Source organism: Gorilla gorilla, chromosome 2 (genome assembly GCF_029281585.2).
Source record: "Gorilla gorilla gorilla isolate KB3781 chromosome 2, NHGRI_mGorGor1-v2.1_pri, whole genome shotgun sequence".
Classification (NCBI taxonomy): Eukaryota; Metazoa; Chordata; class Mammalia; order Primates; family Hominidae; genus Gorilla; species Gorilla gorilla.
In genome coordinates, this window is record NC_086017.1 from 66,606,464 (window position 1) to 66,624,461 (window position 17,998).

At 42.2% G+C, this 17,998-nt stretch overlaps 1 protein-coding gene across 13 annotated transcripts in view; it reads right to left on the reverse strand.

Annotated features, from left to right (window-relative positions):
• Positions 1-17,998, reverse strand: part of ARHGEF3 (Rho guanine nucleotide exchange factor 3) — a 349,977-nt gene that overhangs the window by 13,174 nt on the left and 318,805 nt on the right. For all 13 annotated transcript variants that reach the window (XM_019024441.3, XM_055383168.2, XM_055383170.2 and 10 more), the window contains 5 exons: positions 14,357-14,527; positions 12,880-12,942; positions 10,677-10,773; positions 10,433-10,509; positions 4,576-4,833 (listed from right to left, as the gene is read on the reverse strand). In XM_019024441.3, the coding sequence (XP_018879986.1) occupies positions 4,576-4,833; positions 10,433-10,509; positions 10,677-10,773; positions 12,880-12,942; positions 14,357-14,527 (666 nt within the window). The remainder of the gene's footprint in view (positions 1-4,575; positions 4,834-10,432; positions 10,510-10,676; positions 10,774-12,879; positions 12,943-14,356; positions 14,528-17,998) is intronic.

Genomic DNA, 17,998 nt, shown 5'->3' on the forward strand with positions numbered 1-17,998 from the left:
CTGCCTTCAAGAAGCTTAAAACAAATAGGAGGTATCTGAGAAACTGTGTTATATCTACTTTATCCTTTTACCTCTCCATATTTTTAATATATAGTGAAATCCATGCTTTTTCCTTACTCTTAAAGACCTCAGCATTAGTGGCTGTGACTTCTCAGTTAACTGTTACCAGGTGTACCTGGACAGCCGGAATTAATCAGCGCTTGAGTCAATTTTCTGAGTTGCCTGCAAATATCCAGGAAACCAGAAAGAAGATGTGCTATAGTCATAAATATGTGTTCATTTCCTAATTTAACTCAGGAACTGAACAACTGGCATATCACATGAAGATTAATAAACTCAAATGCCATGGCAGTTCATTATGCAGCTAAGATTAGTTTCAAACACTGCTTCTTTTGCTGGTGTTTGAAAAACAGAGACAAAACAATGGAAACAATCAGTGTTCTCATTCCATGTTCTATGTATATACATTTATAATAGTAACTCTGGGTCTGCTTTCATTTATTAAAAATAATGTTTTGTCTTTCTATCTACCTGAATATCATGAGAGTCTTATCTCTCTGCTTTGGTTCTTTTTTTTTTTTTTTTTGGAGACTGAGTTTCGCTCTTGTTGCCCAGGCTGGAGTGCAATGGCACAATCTTGGCTCACTGCAACCTCCGCCTCCCGGGTTCAAGTGATTTGCCTGCCTCAGCCTCCCGTGTAGCTGGGATTACAGGTATGCACCACCATGCCCGGCTAATTTTGTATTTTTAGTAAAGATGGGATTTCTCCATGTTGGTCAGGCTGGTCTCGAACTCCTGACCTCAGGTGATCCACCTGCCTTGGCCTCCCAAAGTGCTGGGATTACATGCATGAGCCACTGCTCCTGGCCTCTGCATTGGTTCTTTTTTTTTTTTTTTTTTTGAGATGGAGTCTTGCCCTGTCACCCAGGCTGGAGAGCAGTGGCAATCTCGGCTCACTGCAAGCTCCGCCTCCCAGGTTCACACCATTCTCCTGCCTCAGCCTCCCAAGTAGCTGGGACTACAGGCGCCTGCCACCACGCCCAGCTAATTTTTTGTATTTTTAGTAGAAATGGGGTTTCACTGTGTTAGCCAAGATGGTCTCAATCTCCTGACCTCTTGATCTGCCCGCCTTGGCCTCCCAAGGTGCTGGGATTACAGGCGTGAGCCACCGCGCCCGGCTTTGCATTGGTTCTTGAGAGAGATTTATTTTGCAGAATTTCAGGGAGGCATAAAGTTACATACAGTAGGCTGCCAATAGCCAGCCAACAGTCACAGTAGTTGCGCATTTAAATTAAATTTATTGTTGCATCTCTCACTGGGTTCAAACCGAAGGAAGGGACTGGTAAAGGGAGATGATGAGAGATACCTGGTAACAGTACAGAGATTAAGCTCACACGTGCTGGACTCATCATCCTCAAAGTGGACTCTGAAAGCCCTGACTGTCTGGTCCCTTGTGCCATGATACTCACTGGCTCCTGCCATGAACCAAGAATAGCAGTCTTCACGGCTGTTGCATCAAAAGCAGGACTGTTTTTCCCACTGATTTCAGTGATTTTTTTTTTTTTTAGGAGTTGAGAAATAGTGGTGAGGTGGGGGGAAGGGATGCTCTGCAGGATCATTTTCTGGCCGAAAAATTCTTAGAATTTAAAACACTAAACAACCAAGTTCTCTGGAATATCTGAATATCCAAACTCCTATTTTAAGAAGTTCTCTTTTGGGAAAAATTTTTATCAACCCTCAAAGCATTATTATGAAATTCTAATAAAGATGTGGTAATTTAGGCACTGCATTAAAGGCAAGACCTCTTTTTAGATCTAATCATAGGTCTGAATGCAATCAACTCTCTTGGAACGGAAGCAATTTACTTAGCGCTCTCTGATTTTTCCCTTTTCATTGATGGGAAATTTATTCATGGGATATTTGTCAAGCTATATTGGTGCTATGGGTTTTATGTGTATCAAACATTCATAATGCACCCAAAAGTACAGGGCTAAATAATTCTGTTCATGTGGGGTAATGAATGCTATGAGGATTCTGTAAAGGGAAAAAAAAAATCCTGTGCGTATACTGTGTAAGTAGGCATTTGGAAGACTTGCTTTGCAGACATTTTCAAATGCAGGTATACCATGTTTCTTGCACAGATCTGCCTGAATAACTAGATGCAGAGTGAACTTTTGAAAACAGCTTCATACTTTATGCACTAGGAAAACTGGTTACTGGCACATCATTTTGAATTACACACAATCATATTCTTATCTGTTTTTAAATTCAAACTTTAGCTCACTGGGTATTTTTTAAAAAAACAGAACAGTATTCTTTCATGCTCCATATTAAAAAGAAATCTTTACAGTAACTCAGAACAGGCTCCCATGCTTCAAAAAAGTCATGACTTTGAGTAGCTCATGCTCCCTGTTGTTTTTATTCCTGCAGACCACACACTTGCCGGGATGAAATATGGAGAGGAGGCAACTCTATCGCACTCTTCCCAGTAATAAAAACAGACATGATGAAGTGAGATGGGCCTCAACCCCAGCGACTGTGTCCCCCATCTGTGCTGGACTGGGGGCCTGATCTCTGTGTGTTGGGCCTGCCAGATACATTGAATACCTCATGAATCAGAAGAGGGTCCTTTATTATTCTTTTCTATCCTACTTGGAGGCACCCAGCCCAGTTCTGCACCAGTGAGGCTGGTGACCAGACAGCTCTCCACAATTACAAAGGCAACAGAAACTCAAAGTAGTGGGCAGGCTTTCTGCATCAAGGTATAGAATCATAAAGAAGTTGAAGGGCACAGGATTTGGAGTCTACACTGACAGGGTTTGACCATCAACTGCATCACTTGCTGGCTGTGGACCTGGGCAAGCTATTTAACCCCTCTAAGCCTCATCTGGAAAATGGTCCTAATAAGAACAGCTATCTCCTAGGCTGTTGTGACGGTTAAATGAGATACATAACCTATGAGGCAAATTACATAAAGTTGATTTACTAGATACTCAGTGCCAGCAATTATTACTATGATTGTTGTTACTACTACTTATTATTAAGCCCCTATCTGGGAGGAAATAGGCAGTTTGCTCAGCAGGTTCAAGGTTTCTGATTTTCAAATTACCTATGCATATCCTCCTTCTATTATTGTCCCAGATTAAATCAGAAAATGAGCCCTTTGAATGGTCTGCTAGCCTCTATCCCCACTGCCACCTCCTTGATCAGGTTTTCACACCTGGACAGCATCCTCCCAACTTGCATCCCTATCACCAGTCTCTTCCTCCTCAGTCCCTTGTTCTACCAAGAGTATGTTCCCAAGGTTACAGAGCTTGTAAATGATGGAGCTGGGATTTGAATCCTGAATCCCAGCTACTTAGAAACCAACCAACAAACAAAAAAAACTTCAATTAATTGCACGACAAAGGAAAAATCTCTTAAATTGATATTTAAAAACCTCTATAACCAGATCTGAACCCACATCCTCTGTCTTCTCTCCTGCTGCTTTCTCAGAGGACCCCTAACCCCAGGCCAACTGATCCATCATATTCCCCAGGCACGACCTGTCCTGTCATTTCTTTATACCTTTGCTCAGGCCACCTGCTCCCCGTGGCCTGCCATCTGCCATCTCTACCATGCAGAGTACCTCAACCAGAACGGTGCTCTCTGGGTGGAACGCTCACAGTTTACAATATTCTCATGATGTGCACCCCATATTTCCTCGTCTTCCATTGCTGCTAGGGAAAAATATATATTTCCCAGATTACCCAGCCCACACTCAATAAACTTTTTTTTTTTTTCGAGACAGAGTCTCACTCTGTTGCCCAGGCTGGAGTTGCAGTGGCGTGATCTCAGCTCACTGCAACCTCCACCTCCCGGGCTCAAGCGATTCTTGTGCCTCACCCTCCTGAGTAGCTGGGATTATAGGCATATGCCACCTCGCCCAGCTAATTTTTTTTTTTGTATTTTTAGTAGAGACAGGGTTTTGTTTTTTTGGCCAGGCTGGTCTTGAACTCCTGGCTTCAAGTGATCTGCCCACCTTGGCCTCCCAAAGTGCTGGGATTACAGGCATGAGCCATCGTGCCTGGCCCACACTCAACAAACATTTGCTGAGTGAGGATCCCACTAGTGAGCAGGAGGTTTGACAAGGCAAGCCACTGTAATCGGGGGCTAAATGGAGCTAGATTTTAAATAGATGTCCACTTCACAAATGAGTTTTGGGGCTAGGCTAAAAGGCAACTTATTATTTTCTAACTAAACAAAATTTAAAATATACACAAAGATCTTGTCCCTCACAGTCAGCAACTGTAACACCAGATTAGAGTCACCTGTATAAAATTAAGAATTTTACTGTCTAAGGGACCTTACAGCGTGTTTCATGTAAGCACTGCATTTTACAGTTTAGGAAACTGAGGCAGAAAGATGAGAAGTGACTTGCAAAATCAAAACATGGTTGATGGCAGTGCCAGGCCTGGAACCCAAGATTCCTGAGTACTAAGTACCCAGGGACTCTTCCATTCACCCACTGACCCAATCCACCAGCCATTATGGTGGAAATAACAAGAAGAGAGAGAAGGAAACAGACAAACTTACAGCTTCTTCCAAGTGCTGCTGATCTGGATTATCATTTGGTGTGTGCCTCAAGATTTCTCGGAGAAGCAGAGGGTATTTTACCAGGCGGCTTCTTGGAATATCGAGGAAATTCCAGAGATCTAGTTTGCGGCTAAAGGGGGATTCTAAACATCGCTGTAGGAAATCCTGGACTCGGTGATCTTGCTTTTTGTGGTCCAGCAGAGCTTTGGCGGCTACTTGATTGCTGCAGTAGCTGTCATAGGAGCTGAGGCAAGGGAGCTAAGAAGGAAACAGAAAGAGAAGGTTGGAATGTCAAAATAATTGAGCTCTGAGGCTACAGTGGCGTCATTTATTGGGACTGAACAAACACCTAACTGGTCTCTGGGTCTGGCTGACATTCCTTTATCTGCATGGCTGGAGGAAACTAGTGGAATCTTCAACATGGCAGGCAGTGGACAATTTTCTTAGGCTCTGGCTTGCTTTCACAAAGTAATTTTTTTTTTTTTTCGTGAGACAGAGTCTCGCTCTGTCACCCAGGCTGGAGTGCAATGGCACTATCTCGGCTCACTGCAAGCTCCACCTCCCGGGTTCACGCCATTCTCCTGCCTCAGCCTCCTGAGTAGCTGGGACTACAGGCACCCGCCACCATGCCCGGATAATTTTTTGTATTTTTAGTAGAGATGGGGTTTCAACGTGTTAGCCAGCATAGTCTCCATCTCCTGACCTCGTGATCCGCCCGCCTCGGCCTCCCAAAGTGCTGAGATTACAGGTGTGAGCCTGTACAATACTATGTAATGAACAATTTAAGCTTAAAGACTTTGGAACATTTAACCTTCACTGCCTTAATTCTAGCAAAATGCTAATTTCTCTGACACATCCCATCAGTCACACTGTGCAAACACCATGTCAGAGATTCAACAGAAAAGGCTTCTCATCCCCTTTTTCTGCCTTGGTGTTCTAATCTAAGAGCTATCAGCCTCCAGAAAGTTACCAGAAGCAATCAAATGCAGCCAATGGCCTAACTGCTTTTGTTTCTCTCTCTTGTACTAGGAAGCCCTAGTCCCTTGTAACACCTGCTCTTCAGAGGGATTCAGTGCAAGACACTGGCAAAGGAGTGTCTTTCATTTCTGTATCCTCACTACTTTGCATTGGGCCTACTATATGGCAGACACTCTGTGTTCTGAATGAACAAATAAATGCATGTTTAATGGATTACAAGATTAGGTAATATTTGATGGTTTGTGAACCTTGCTTAAAAATAAAGTATGGCGGCCAGGCGCAGTGGCTCGTGCCTGTAATCCCAGCACATTGGGAAGCCGGGGCAGGCGGATCACGAGGTCAGGAGTTTAAGACCAGCCTGGCCAGCATGGTGAAACCCCGTCTCTACTAAAAAATACAAAAATTAGCCAGGCATGGTGGCACACACCTGTAATCCCAGCTACTCAGGAGGCTGAGGCAGGAGACTCTCTTGAACACGGGAGGCAGAGGTTGCAGTGAACCGAGATCACGCCACTGCTCTCCAGCCTTGGCAACAGAGTGAGACTCTGTCTCAAAAAAATAAATAAATAAGTACATAAAAATAAATGAAGTATGGCAGCATCTGAAACTTTAAATACTCTGCTGCTGCTTTTACACCTCTTATTGAAATTATTTCCTCAGTGACTGAAACCATAAAAAGGATACCAGGAAAGTAATATTTTACAAGCTTACTATTGAGCTTAACATTCCTTTGAAATGTCTACCTTCCTTACATGTTATTAAAAATCTCTACTTGTGTTAAAGAGTTGCAGACATTTTTTCCCTCAACCTTATATTTGTGTAAGTACTAGCTATTATTATTTGAAAGTAATGATAATTGGTACTTATATATGTGCACACACACACACAGAGAGAGAGAGAGAGAGAGAGAGAACCCAAACGTGGTACTGTGGCTTGTAATTTAGACTTTCAGAGTTAATTAAAAAGGGCCTCAGGCCCTCTTCATTTAATTTCCACTTCCTCACCTTTTAAAAAGATCTGGAAATGCCCAATGTTTTCAGTAGGAAGAAACAAATCAGCAGTAACCACTGGATGTAAACTAGCGAGGAACCTCGACCACACTGCTGCTCACTGTCCAATGGGCCACTGCTCCCTGTGATCCTGCTGCCCTGCTACCATGGCAACCAAATGGGGCTCTGGTCCTGTGCTCTCACCTGACAGGGTGCTCATTTCCTGGGCATGACCTGAAAGGCTATCTGGTTCAGTCACCGGCTAGGAGAGGCCCCAAGTGATCTTTAACTACACAGGGTGAATAACGTACAAGATCTGGTTCTCAAATACAGACACTCCCTTATTCAGAATGAGAGGTGAAAATGCAGTTAAAGAGACTAGGCCGGGTGCGGTGGTTCACGCCTGTAATCATATTACTTTGGGAGGTACTTGAGGTCAGGAGTTTGAGACCAGCGTGGGCAACGTGGCAAAATCCCATCTTTACTAAAATATATAAAAATGAGCCGGGCATAGTGGTGCACGCCTGTAATCCCAGCTTCTTGGGAGGCTGAGTCACAAGAATCGCTTGAACCCAGAAGCCAAAGGTTGCAATGAACTGAGATCACATCACTGCACTCCAGCCTTGGCGACAGAGCGAGACTGTCTCGGAAAAAAGGACAGACTCAGAAATAGGGAGAATCAGGTTCAAAGCCTAACTCACACAGCTGTCAGTGACTCTTCCAAGCCTCAGTGTCTCCATCTACAAAATGTATATACTAATGTCCCCCTCTCCCTTAATGAGGTAAAGCATACAAAATGTGTAGCATGGAGCTTGGCTTCTGATTAAGAATCAGTAAGTACTAGCTATTATTACTTGTCCCAAGAAGTTCTTTGTTTTCGAGATAGGGTCTCCCTTTGTTGCTCAGGTGGAGAGCAGTGGCATGATCATGGCTCACTGCAGCCTCTTCTTCCCAGGCTCAAACAATTCTCCCTCCTCAGCCTCTCAAATAGCTAGGGCTACAGGCATGCACCACCATGCCAGCTAATATTTTTTTTGTAGAGACAGGGTTTCGCCATGTTGCCCAGGCTGGTCTCCAACTCCTGGGCTCAAGAGATCCACCCGCCTCAGGCTCCCAAAGTGCTGGGATTACAGACGTGAGCCACTGTGCTTGGGCCCTAGAATATTTTTATTGAAGAAACTGTCGTTTAGAGAACCAAAGCTACTTGCTCAGCTGGAGACAAAACTAGAGTCTGAAGCTTGTTCTTGCTTCCCCTTTACCCTCAGAGTTCTGAACTATTCACCATCTCTTTATTAAATAGACTATCAAGAATTTATAAGGGAAACTCACTTTTTAAAGAAGTTCTTTTATCCCCCTAATATTGTGAAAAAATCTTTTTTTGTTGTTGTTTTTTTTTTGCTTCCATGTACTCTGGCTCTTTCTTGGGAATTAAAATTTAGTGAGACAACAAATTAACATGAGAACTTTCTGCCTTGGAGAGCTTATAAAGTATTTCATCATTGAAAAAACGTTGGTATACAGATAAGTCACTTGGGAAGTTGTTTCTTTATGCTAGGGAAGGCTTACTCAAACAGGCTGACCCATTAGGGAGCAGGGACACTGATTCTCAGTAACCGGGGTAGTTCCCTGTAAAAAAGCAACCACTCTGTTTAAGGTCTTCAAAGTAAAAGTAATTGATTCATTCTAAGGTCAAAAGGACTGGCCAGGGCTGTCCCACTTGGAAGGCTCACTTGTTTAAAAGGGTTCCCCCCCGACCCCCCTTTTTTCCTTTGTGGAGAAAATAAATCAATTTTTCATGGGTCAAATGGGACTTTTCTCATCCAAAGTCCACTAAGATGTTTATTTTGTTCTGTTAAAAATACAAGAACTCAAACATATGTACCCCTAGGTTTACTGTTCCCACTCAGACGGACACATCTGCAGTTAAAAGAGGAAAAACATTTAACAGCTCGTCAGGCCTGATAAATAAGGGCCACTTCTCACGAAGTCTGGCAACAACGGGCCAGTTGTTTAATTTTAGGCTGCTCTTCAAGATCCAAGTCCTCATTTGATGTCTGAAGCATCCAGATAGCAATGGGCCAGCATGGTCACACTTCCTTTGGGTATGTACAGAAAATGACTGCAAAGCTGCTCCCAGATCAAACCAATTTTCTAATAAATGTGACAAATGTTTATTTCAGCAAAAGTTACTAACAAGGCAAATTCCTACAATTTTGCTTCTGGCATAAACTGACAATTTGCATATGATGCTTAAGGAAACCATGTAGTCCTGTACTGCTGTCTCATCAAAAGCAGAGGAGTTATCCTACAAATTCTGGAGTGTGGCCTAACTGCTCCATTTACCCCCATATCAAAGCAGTCCACAGACTCAGGAAGTTTAAGAGACATTGAGGCACTCTCTACTCATTATACCTTCTTTGTCTCTGTCTGCCTCCGGTTGGCTGGCTCTCTTTGGAGAAATTTCTTTGTGGGCTAAAGAAGTTAAAACATCTACGATGGCTCATAATAAAATGAAAGTCAAAAATATAAGATGAATAATCTCTCTTGAAATATTAAGGCATATTTTCTAAATTATTCATCTTAGAACATTACTTGCCTTTCGGATACCCTTGGGATATTTCAGCCTTGGTGCTAAAATTGACCCTGAACTAAAGCTATTTAAGTCATGAAACTCTCATCAAGTATCTTGATCAAGGCAGTCATTGAGAAACATAAGTTAAAAGATCAATGCTAAAACTTTCTGCACATCTATGTGTTATCAAGGCATGTTAACTGAAAGGTTTTAGGAAGATTAAAATGCAGATGTAACGGAATAAAGAGAACTCACATAGCAACAGTAGGATTTATAACCTTCACAACACTCTCCAAACAGTGAAATAATCTCTAATATTAGCTGTTGTGGTACTTCCTGCCTATTTTTCTGGAATACTGTGTGCAACAGAGTGATGAGAGACCTAATCTTGCCTGGAATAAGTCAGCAAAGTAATCTCCTCTCATTATCTGCTTTATAACAAATGAAAAACACCTGGAACTGGGGTGGACCACTCAAGCACTCACAGAAGGAAACATAAATGTGTAGAATAGGGAGCGGTGGGGACTGAGGCAAAATAAGAGCACACGCCTTGTCTAGCGTAAGTGAAACAAACAAACAACAACTTTAAGTACACAATAAAACACAAATCCAGCCCCAGGATCATAAATTTATGACTCCTAATCTAAGATCACAGCTTATTTCTTTTTATTTAATTAGGAAAAGGAATGGATTATACTAGGATGAAGGTCACCATATACCCAGCTCTCCTATAAATTACTTAGCATGGTATATATGCTAAACATTAGCAACCTTTACTTATTATCTTGTTTATAAAACTACATTTTGACCATGAGATTTTTTTTATGGCCTAAAAAGTTTTTTTAATATGCTAAACATTAGCAACCTTTACTTATGATCTTGTTTATAAAACTGCATTTTGACCATGAGAATTTTTTTTTAATAGCATGAGAAGTTTTTTTTTTTTTTTTTGGTAGTGGATATATGTCAATAAATTTTTATTGGAGTATATTATATTAGCGATTGGCCTGATAGAATATTAACTAGTTTTATTTTGATATGAAACTAGTAATAGTTTCATGTGTACCTTTACTTATTTTGTTGCAAAAGGCCCTGTTACTTTTAAATGCAATAAATTTGTAATAAGAAAAAAACTATTTTCATGCTTTAAAGATACAAAACTTAAATTTAATTACAATTTTACTAGGATTTTTTTTTCTGATGTGAAACCAATATTTGTAAAAAAATAAAAATAAAAATAAAAAAAGTCTAGCTAAAATGAAACTCCCATCTATATTATTGAAATTTATCTTCAATAAAGACCAGAGAACTTTCTTACCCAGCCCACGAGGATGGGACCAACATGTTCAGTCGAGCCATCAGGCTTCCGAACATCTCGAAGCTGACTAAGGAGCTCTGGCAAAAAACAAACAGATGCTTATTTGTTAGGCATTCAGATATGAACAGGGCTGGAAGTAGGTTCTGGGTTATTCACATTGCAGGCAATTAATAATCACTCACTCATTATAAAACAACTCAGTTAAGGCTACAAGTCACAACTCATCCTGGGAACAAAATTATACCTTCATGTAGAGGAATTAGAGAGTCCAGTGTTCCAAAAATTTGATTCAACTCTTGTTCTGTCATTATGGAGAGTTTCAGCATGGGGTCATGATAGGCCTGCACAAAAACGGCAAGAGATGGAAGCACATGTTTAAAATCAGAGGAAGTACATTGTTCATGTAAGTGGCTCCTGAGAGGTCCTATCCAATAACAAAACTTCTGGCTCTCTAACAACTTCTCCCATAAAGCTGCAGAAACAGCAGAGAGGTGTGGCTGGAGGAGAGGAGAAACCAGCACTGCCTTAAGCCTTTGTGGTTGATAAACCAAAGCAGATTTTTCAAAAGCTTTTTTATTCTAGTATGTCATATATCTAGGAAAGAGCACAAATCCTAGGTATAGAACAGATTTGACTGTTAAAATGTTTTCAAAATCAAGATCCTCCCTCTTAAAAAAAATCCCACTTTATTCAAAACTAGCTACCAGCAGATTCTTTTTTCAATTAGTACATATTTAAAATAAAGAAAAAGAGGAAAGAAACAGTGATTGGTATCCTTTACTATTGATTTGAACAAAGAGAGCAAAGGTGATAATCCTATCACCTCTTACTAGAGAAAATTAAACAACAAGAATACACAGTTATACCCAGGGCACCAAAATAGAATACAAAGACTTAAAAGTCTCCTACCTTCAAGGAATTTTATAAAGCTAATGGGGAAGATAAGAAAAACTAAAATATTTTCTAGTTTATATTTTAGTTTCTGATCTCATGGAAAACTAAATCTATGTTTAAAAAATATTTTTTTCTTTTTTTTTGTACTTTTTAGTAGAGACAGGGTTTCACCATGTTGGCCAGGATGGTCTTGATCTCTTGACCTCATGATCTGCCCGCCTCGGCCTCCCAAAGTGCTGGGATTACAGGCGTGAGCCACAGCACCCAGCCTAATTTTTCTATTTTTTAGTAGAGACGGGGTTTCACCATGTTGGCCAGGCTGGTCTTGAACTCCTGACCTCAAGTGATCCTCTTGCCTCAGCTTCCCAAAGTGTTGGGATTATAGGTGTGAGCCACCGGACCCGGCTTATGTTTAAAAATTAAAGATTAAAAACAAGACTGATGTCACATGACAGCAAAAAGCCATTAAATCAAAACTGCTCTAGAAGGTCAGAGAATTAAAGCTGGAGTGGCCAAGGGAAGTTTTGAAGATGAGCTGCTTGGTACAGAGAAGGAGGCAATAAATGTTATGTAAGAATAAACTGAGATTTGAGCTGGTTCCTGAAGGATGGGTGGATATGAATGGTTGAAACGAAAGAGAAAAGTTTCTAGGAAGGTAGGGCCACCATGAGCAAAAGGATGGCTGGGAAACACCTGAAGGTGCTTGAGTTTGGCAAATCTTGATGCAGGAAAGGGGAGTTAGACACCAGCATGATAACTCTCAGAGTGAAATAACCTCTTTGTCCTCTCTGATCTCCTCCTCCTCCAGCTCTGCCTAAAACTCAGTTTCTTGGCTGTGTCCAAGCAAAGCTTGGGTGGCCATCTCTCAGGAATGCTAGAGGTGGAATTTCATCTTAGCAGAAAGACTAAAAACCCTTAAAAGAAGGGAGGTAGCCTTCCAACCCTGTGATTCTTCGAGGAGGCTGTGAATATCAGATGAAGGAGTCTGGATTTTAGCCTCCAAGCCATGGAGTTGAGGGGCTGTGCCACTGGAACAAAAATGTTTTTGAGGAAGGTTTGTTGTCCTCCTCCTCCCCACACAAAATGTTGATTAGAAAACAAATTCCTATATAAAAGACCCCAACTTATATGATAGTATGCAATTGCCTCATTTCACTTTATTCACTTTTGAGATTCAAATGGCTTTATTTCTAAGACTCAGTTCAAGTTTCAGACATGCACACATTCTCTCCTATGGGCAAAGAGTCCTACATATGAGACTTCTAGGACAATGAAATATACATAAGGCGAGGCCTCCATGGACACTTTCTGATTTAGGCTGAAGTATTCTTTGACATGCATTAGAGACATACAGAGGTAAACCCCTAAAGGTGCCAGGTCTGGAGAGCTATTCTGCCCTCTTGTTTTGAAACACTTTCCCCACTGCTTGGTGTGTGGTAGCAGACCAGTCTTAGTCATAAAGACAGTTCTCATGAAGCACCACTTTAGGGTTGTGAAATTACTCAAGAAAAAAAATGTGACTTGACTCAAATGACTGCTGGATTTAAATTTACCTTTTTTGCTAATTTCAAGTCTTCTATCAAGTCTTCTTCTCCTTGGGAAAGCTCAAAGATCGCCTGCAAGGAAAGATAAACATATTCACTGAATTCTCCCTTCATTTACAAGACCATATTCAAATAGTGCTGGCTCCACCACTCAAAACCCCAAATTTACATATTTAAGTATTTTAAGTTACGTTAACCTGAAGCAAATGCATCTATGCTTAAACCTGCAATGAAAAGATATTGCAAAACTGCTGCATATTGTGCTTCTCTGTTTGTGGGAGAAAGTTTCTACACATTTCTAGTCCAAAAAGTCATCTTTCATGTTACAGAACTTTGATGCAGCTGAACAAGAGGGAACTATTTTAGGTAAAATAATTACAGTGTGAGCCATGGATTTGGTACCCTTGTTGTGAGAGGCCATCATAAGAAGTGATTCAGAGGCTGTTCTAGATAATGGATGTGGCAGTATTATTAACTGGGCCATCCCCACTTTTTCTTCTACTCGACAGAAGGTGAATCTCAGCAGAAAGTTTTATTTGTATTATCCACTGCCTTGAGGCTGAGATTGTAGGAAGAATCCAACATTTTATCACTCCAAATACAACCTGGTGAAGTTAATTCATTCTAAACCACTTCTCAGCCCCACAGGTACAACAAATAAAACTATAGGAGCTGGCTGTGTGGAAGAGTATGTAAATGGACCGTTTCTAATTTGGCTCTATTAAGCCATCATGCTAAAGAGCTATGATGCACAGAACACTCTTTCACTTCCATCTGGGAAGTCAAACTGTCAGCAAACATTACATTATTAAAGGAGTACAAGTTTGTAACGATATTTCAGGGTCTACTGTGTTTCAGGATATAGGGAAACAGCGGTCAGGCTTTGAAAGCTCCCTCCACCTGGGGCTGCTTGGTAAACTGAGGACAAAGCAAGTGGAGGCACAACCCTGAGCTGGATACTCCAAGGATCTCATCAGATGATGCACACATGAAGTGCTCAGCACAGCCTGGCACAAGCACTTAGACAAGCTCTTCTGTACAGGGTAATACTATCAGAGTCATTTAGGGCAATTGATACAGAAAACTTACCGGGAATGAAATTAACTGGATTCTATAGAAAGGAAGTTTTCCACGAAGCTGAATCAAAGTTATGTAAACTGAATATTTTAAAATAGTCTATAAGTTGCTAACAAAATATAACTAAAATGATTATTTTTGTGAACTTCAGAATCCTAAATAGACACTTGGTTTCATCTTCTTGTAAATTCATATTTTCACATCAGTTTCTTTTTAAAGTGGGGGCCACACCCTCCCAGCTGGTTTCTGGTTTCTCAGTTCCTTCCCCAAGGTCAGACACTCTTGTTTGTCCTTCTGCAAACGCAATGAAGAATTGATTTGGAGACTAAGGAGCAAACTCCAGCATGGCTGACGCTGCAATGCACCTTTGTTCCAGACACACAGCCAGCTCCATGGGCCCCGAGCCTACCTCCTGACGTTTGATTTCCTTGGATGTAAGCATCTGATTGACGCACACATCGAAGGTCTCACTCCACAGCTTGCTATCTCTCCGTTTCGTGCTCGAGGGGGCGGCATTTCTGGACCAGGGTCGGGGGGCGAGGATGTCAGGGCGGCTCTCACTGCGGAAGCTAATGGAGCGCTAAACAATGAGAAAAACAAACCATCACGGGGGCAGCGGCAGGACTGGGTGGATCTTTGTGCAGTTTCCTGTCGTTGACGGAACATAAATCATATATGTGAAAGAAAAAGAGGACATTGCCACAAGGCCTTTGGGAAGTGGGGCATTGTCTTGAGCCTACGTGCTAAGGAAAATTGGACAGGGGGCTGCTTTGGAACATGTGCTGGGAGTATCCGTTCTGTGTGACCTGGATACCAAGTGGACTATAGTGCAAGCACATATCAGGCCAAACTCACGCATGAAGGCAGTTCTTGGATACGTGATGAGCTCTACTTTTTTCCAGTGGACATCTCCCCTCTTTAAAAGAACAAGAGATAACAATAGTGGATGGCCTTTATTTATTTAAGCATTTGGCCAGTACTCCTACTCTCCTCCTTCTATAAATAGAATCCCACTAACTTTGGGTATCCTATTACATATAGTTTTGGTGGGCTCCCCTAGACCTGACCAATAGAGTATTCCACCATCCTAGTACAGGGATGGGCATGTGATTCCCTGAAATTTGTCACATGAGTTACGGGAGAAAGGAGGAAAGAGTATTCCTTTGGGATTGTGAGTTCAAGAGAGAACACAAGCAGGGCCTTCCAGCAGCAACTCTCCCTAGTTACACAGAAGCATCTGTCTGCTACAGGAGAAAATAAAGAGACCCAGAATGAAGGATGGAGTGACCAATGGAGGCAGGAAGGGAGCAAGCTTTACCAACACTGCTTGAGCCTCTGGATCCCACTGTGCCTGAAACCAGAAAGAACCACCCTTAGACATTTTCATTACATATAGAAAGACATTTCCCTTTCTATTATCTCAGTTGGGGTTCTGTCAACTTTAAAAGTCCTGACTAATACACATACTAAATACCATCTTTGCAGCACATGATTCCTGTCCCTGAGGTATTTTCCTATTTCCCAAAGAAGCCGCAGTAGACTCTGGGGCAGTCTAACCATCCGAAGTCCACCTGTGTGACTTAAACATGCTACAAAAATGCTTTTCATGACAAATACAAATGATCCAGAAGAAAGCTGAGTGCATCATTTTCAGTCTTCATCCTAGAAGATTTCATCACACTTATTGGAGACTTTGCCAAAGCAATGAGGTTGCTGTGCTCCAAAACCACATTCTTATTTAGGAAGTGTTCCCTGCCATGGCTCTCTGTGGCCTTCAGCAGGAAGTTTCAACTCCTCAGCTTGGCACAGGAAGTCTCTTGTAATCTGACCACAGTCTCCAAATTTAGGATCCCATCCTGCCACTCATCCATGAGCCTCCATTTCTCCAACCATACTAGGCTATCTGTCATTCCCTAAATATGTCATGCTTTGCCATCCCTCTGTACTCCCTTCAAACAATCTTCTCTTCCTGGAATGTGTTTCCATCACTTCATAGCTGGCTTTTTTTTTTTTTTTTTTTTTGAGACAGAGTCTCGCTCTGTCACCCAGGCTGGAGTACAGTGGTGCGATCTCGGCTCACTGCAAGCTCTGCCTCCTGGGTTCACGCCACTCTCTTGCTTCAGCCTCCTGAGTAGCTGGGCCTACAGGCGCCTGCCACCACGCCCGGCTAATTTTTTGTATTTTCAGTAGAGACAGGGTTTCACCATGTTAGCCAGGATGGTCTCGATTTCCTGACCTCGTGATCCGCCCGCCTCGGCCTCCCAAAGTGCTGGGATTACAGGCATGAGCCACTGTGTCCGGCCATAGCTGGCTAACTCTTAACTGCCCTCGGGATGTAACTCAAACAGCACCTCCTCTAAGAAGTCTTCACCAACATTCTCCCATCCTCCTCCCCCAGAGCAATTCAGACATACCTCTGATATAGCAATGATCATACTTGATTATAATTATTGGTCACCTGCTCTTAACTAGAAACTTCCTGAGGTCAGGAATTGAATTTGCCTATGACATATGAGCCTTCATCACAAAGGCATTCTAAGGTAGTTCCCAGTTATTTTGAGATTCAACAATAAAATTCCAGAAAGTTAAGAAAAATTTTAAAAAGAACTATTCAACATAAGGGCATTGTTAAATAAGTTATAAGTGGCTGGGCACAGTGGCTCACGCCTGTAATCCCAGCACTTTGGGAAGCCAAGGTGGGTGGGTCACCTGAGGTCAGCAGTTTGACACCAGCCTGGCCAACATGGTGAAACCCCGTCTCTACTAAAAGTACAAAAATTAGCCGGGGCGTGGTGGCATGTGCCTGTAATCCCAGCTACTCAGGAGGCTGAGGCAGGAGAATCGCTTGAACCCGGGAGGCGGAGATTGCAGTGAGCCAAGATCGTGCCACTGCACTCCAGTCTGGGCGACAAGAGTGAGACTCCGTCTCAGAAAAAAAAAAAGTTATAATTACCTGCTGGATGGAATATTATCTAGACAATTCAGAGATAATTTAAAATGTAAACACCCCTTCTATGTAGCCTAAAATAAAATCAGGATTAAAAATCTATATGTGAACATTTTATAGTTATGCAAAAAATGCACATGAGCAAAGACATAAAGGGAACATCACAAAATTCTATTGTTGTTTCATGTTGACATTATGAGTGATTTCTGTCCTCCTTTATACATTTTTAGCCTTTTTTTTTTGTTTTGAGATGGAGTCTTGCTCTGTCGCCCAGGCTGGAGTGCAGTGGCGTGATCTCAGCTCACTGCAAGCTCCGCCTCCCGGGTTCACACCATTCTCCTGCCTCAGCCTCCCAAGTAGTTGGGACTACAGGCACCTACCACCACGCCCGGCTAATTTTTTGTATTTTTAGTAGAGACGGGGTTTCACTGTGTTAGCCAGGGTGGTCTCCATCTCCTGACCTCGTGATCCGCCCGCCTCGGCCTCCCAAGGTGTCTAAAATGGCCGGGCGTGGTGGCTCACGCCTGTAATCCCAGCACTTTGGGAGGCTGAGGCAGGCGGATCACCTGAGGTCAGGAGTTCAAGACCAGCCTTAACAACATGGTGAAACCCTGTCTTTATTAAAAATACAAAAAAAATTAGCTGGACGTGATGGTAGGTGCCTGTAATCCCAACTACTTGGGAAGCTGAGGCAGAAGAATTGCTTGAACCCGTGAGGTGGAGATTGTAGTAAGCTGAGATTGCGCCACTGTACTCCAGCCTGGGCGACAGAGCAAGACTCCCTCTAAAGGAAAAAAAAAAAAAGAAAATGAGGCGGGGCTTGGTGGCTCATGTCTGTAATCCCAGTTCTTGGGAAGCCAAGGCAGGCGGATGGCTTGAGCTGAGGAGTTCGAGACCACTCTGGGCAACATAGCAAGACCTCATGTCAGTTCTAAATTTAAAAAATATATATAGATATATATGTAAGAATAAATGAAAAATGTAAAAAGAAACTTCCAAAGAGCTTCAGGGTATTACCACAACCTTCTGGAAGCAGGACGCTCACTCTGCAAGTAGCAACACAAGCCCCTTAGGCTGGCACAAGTAGTGGGGGTGCTCCTGGGC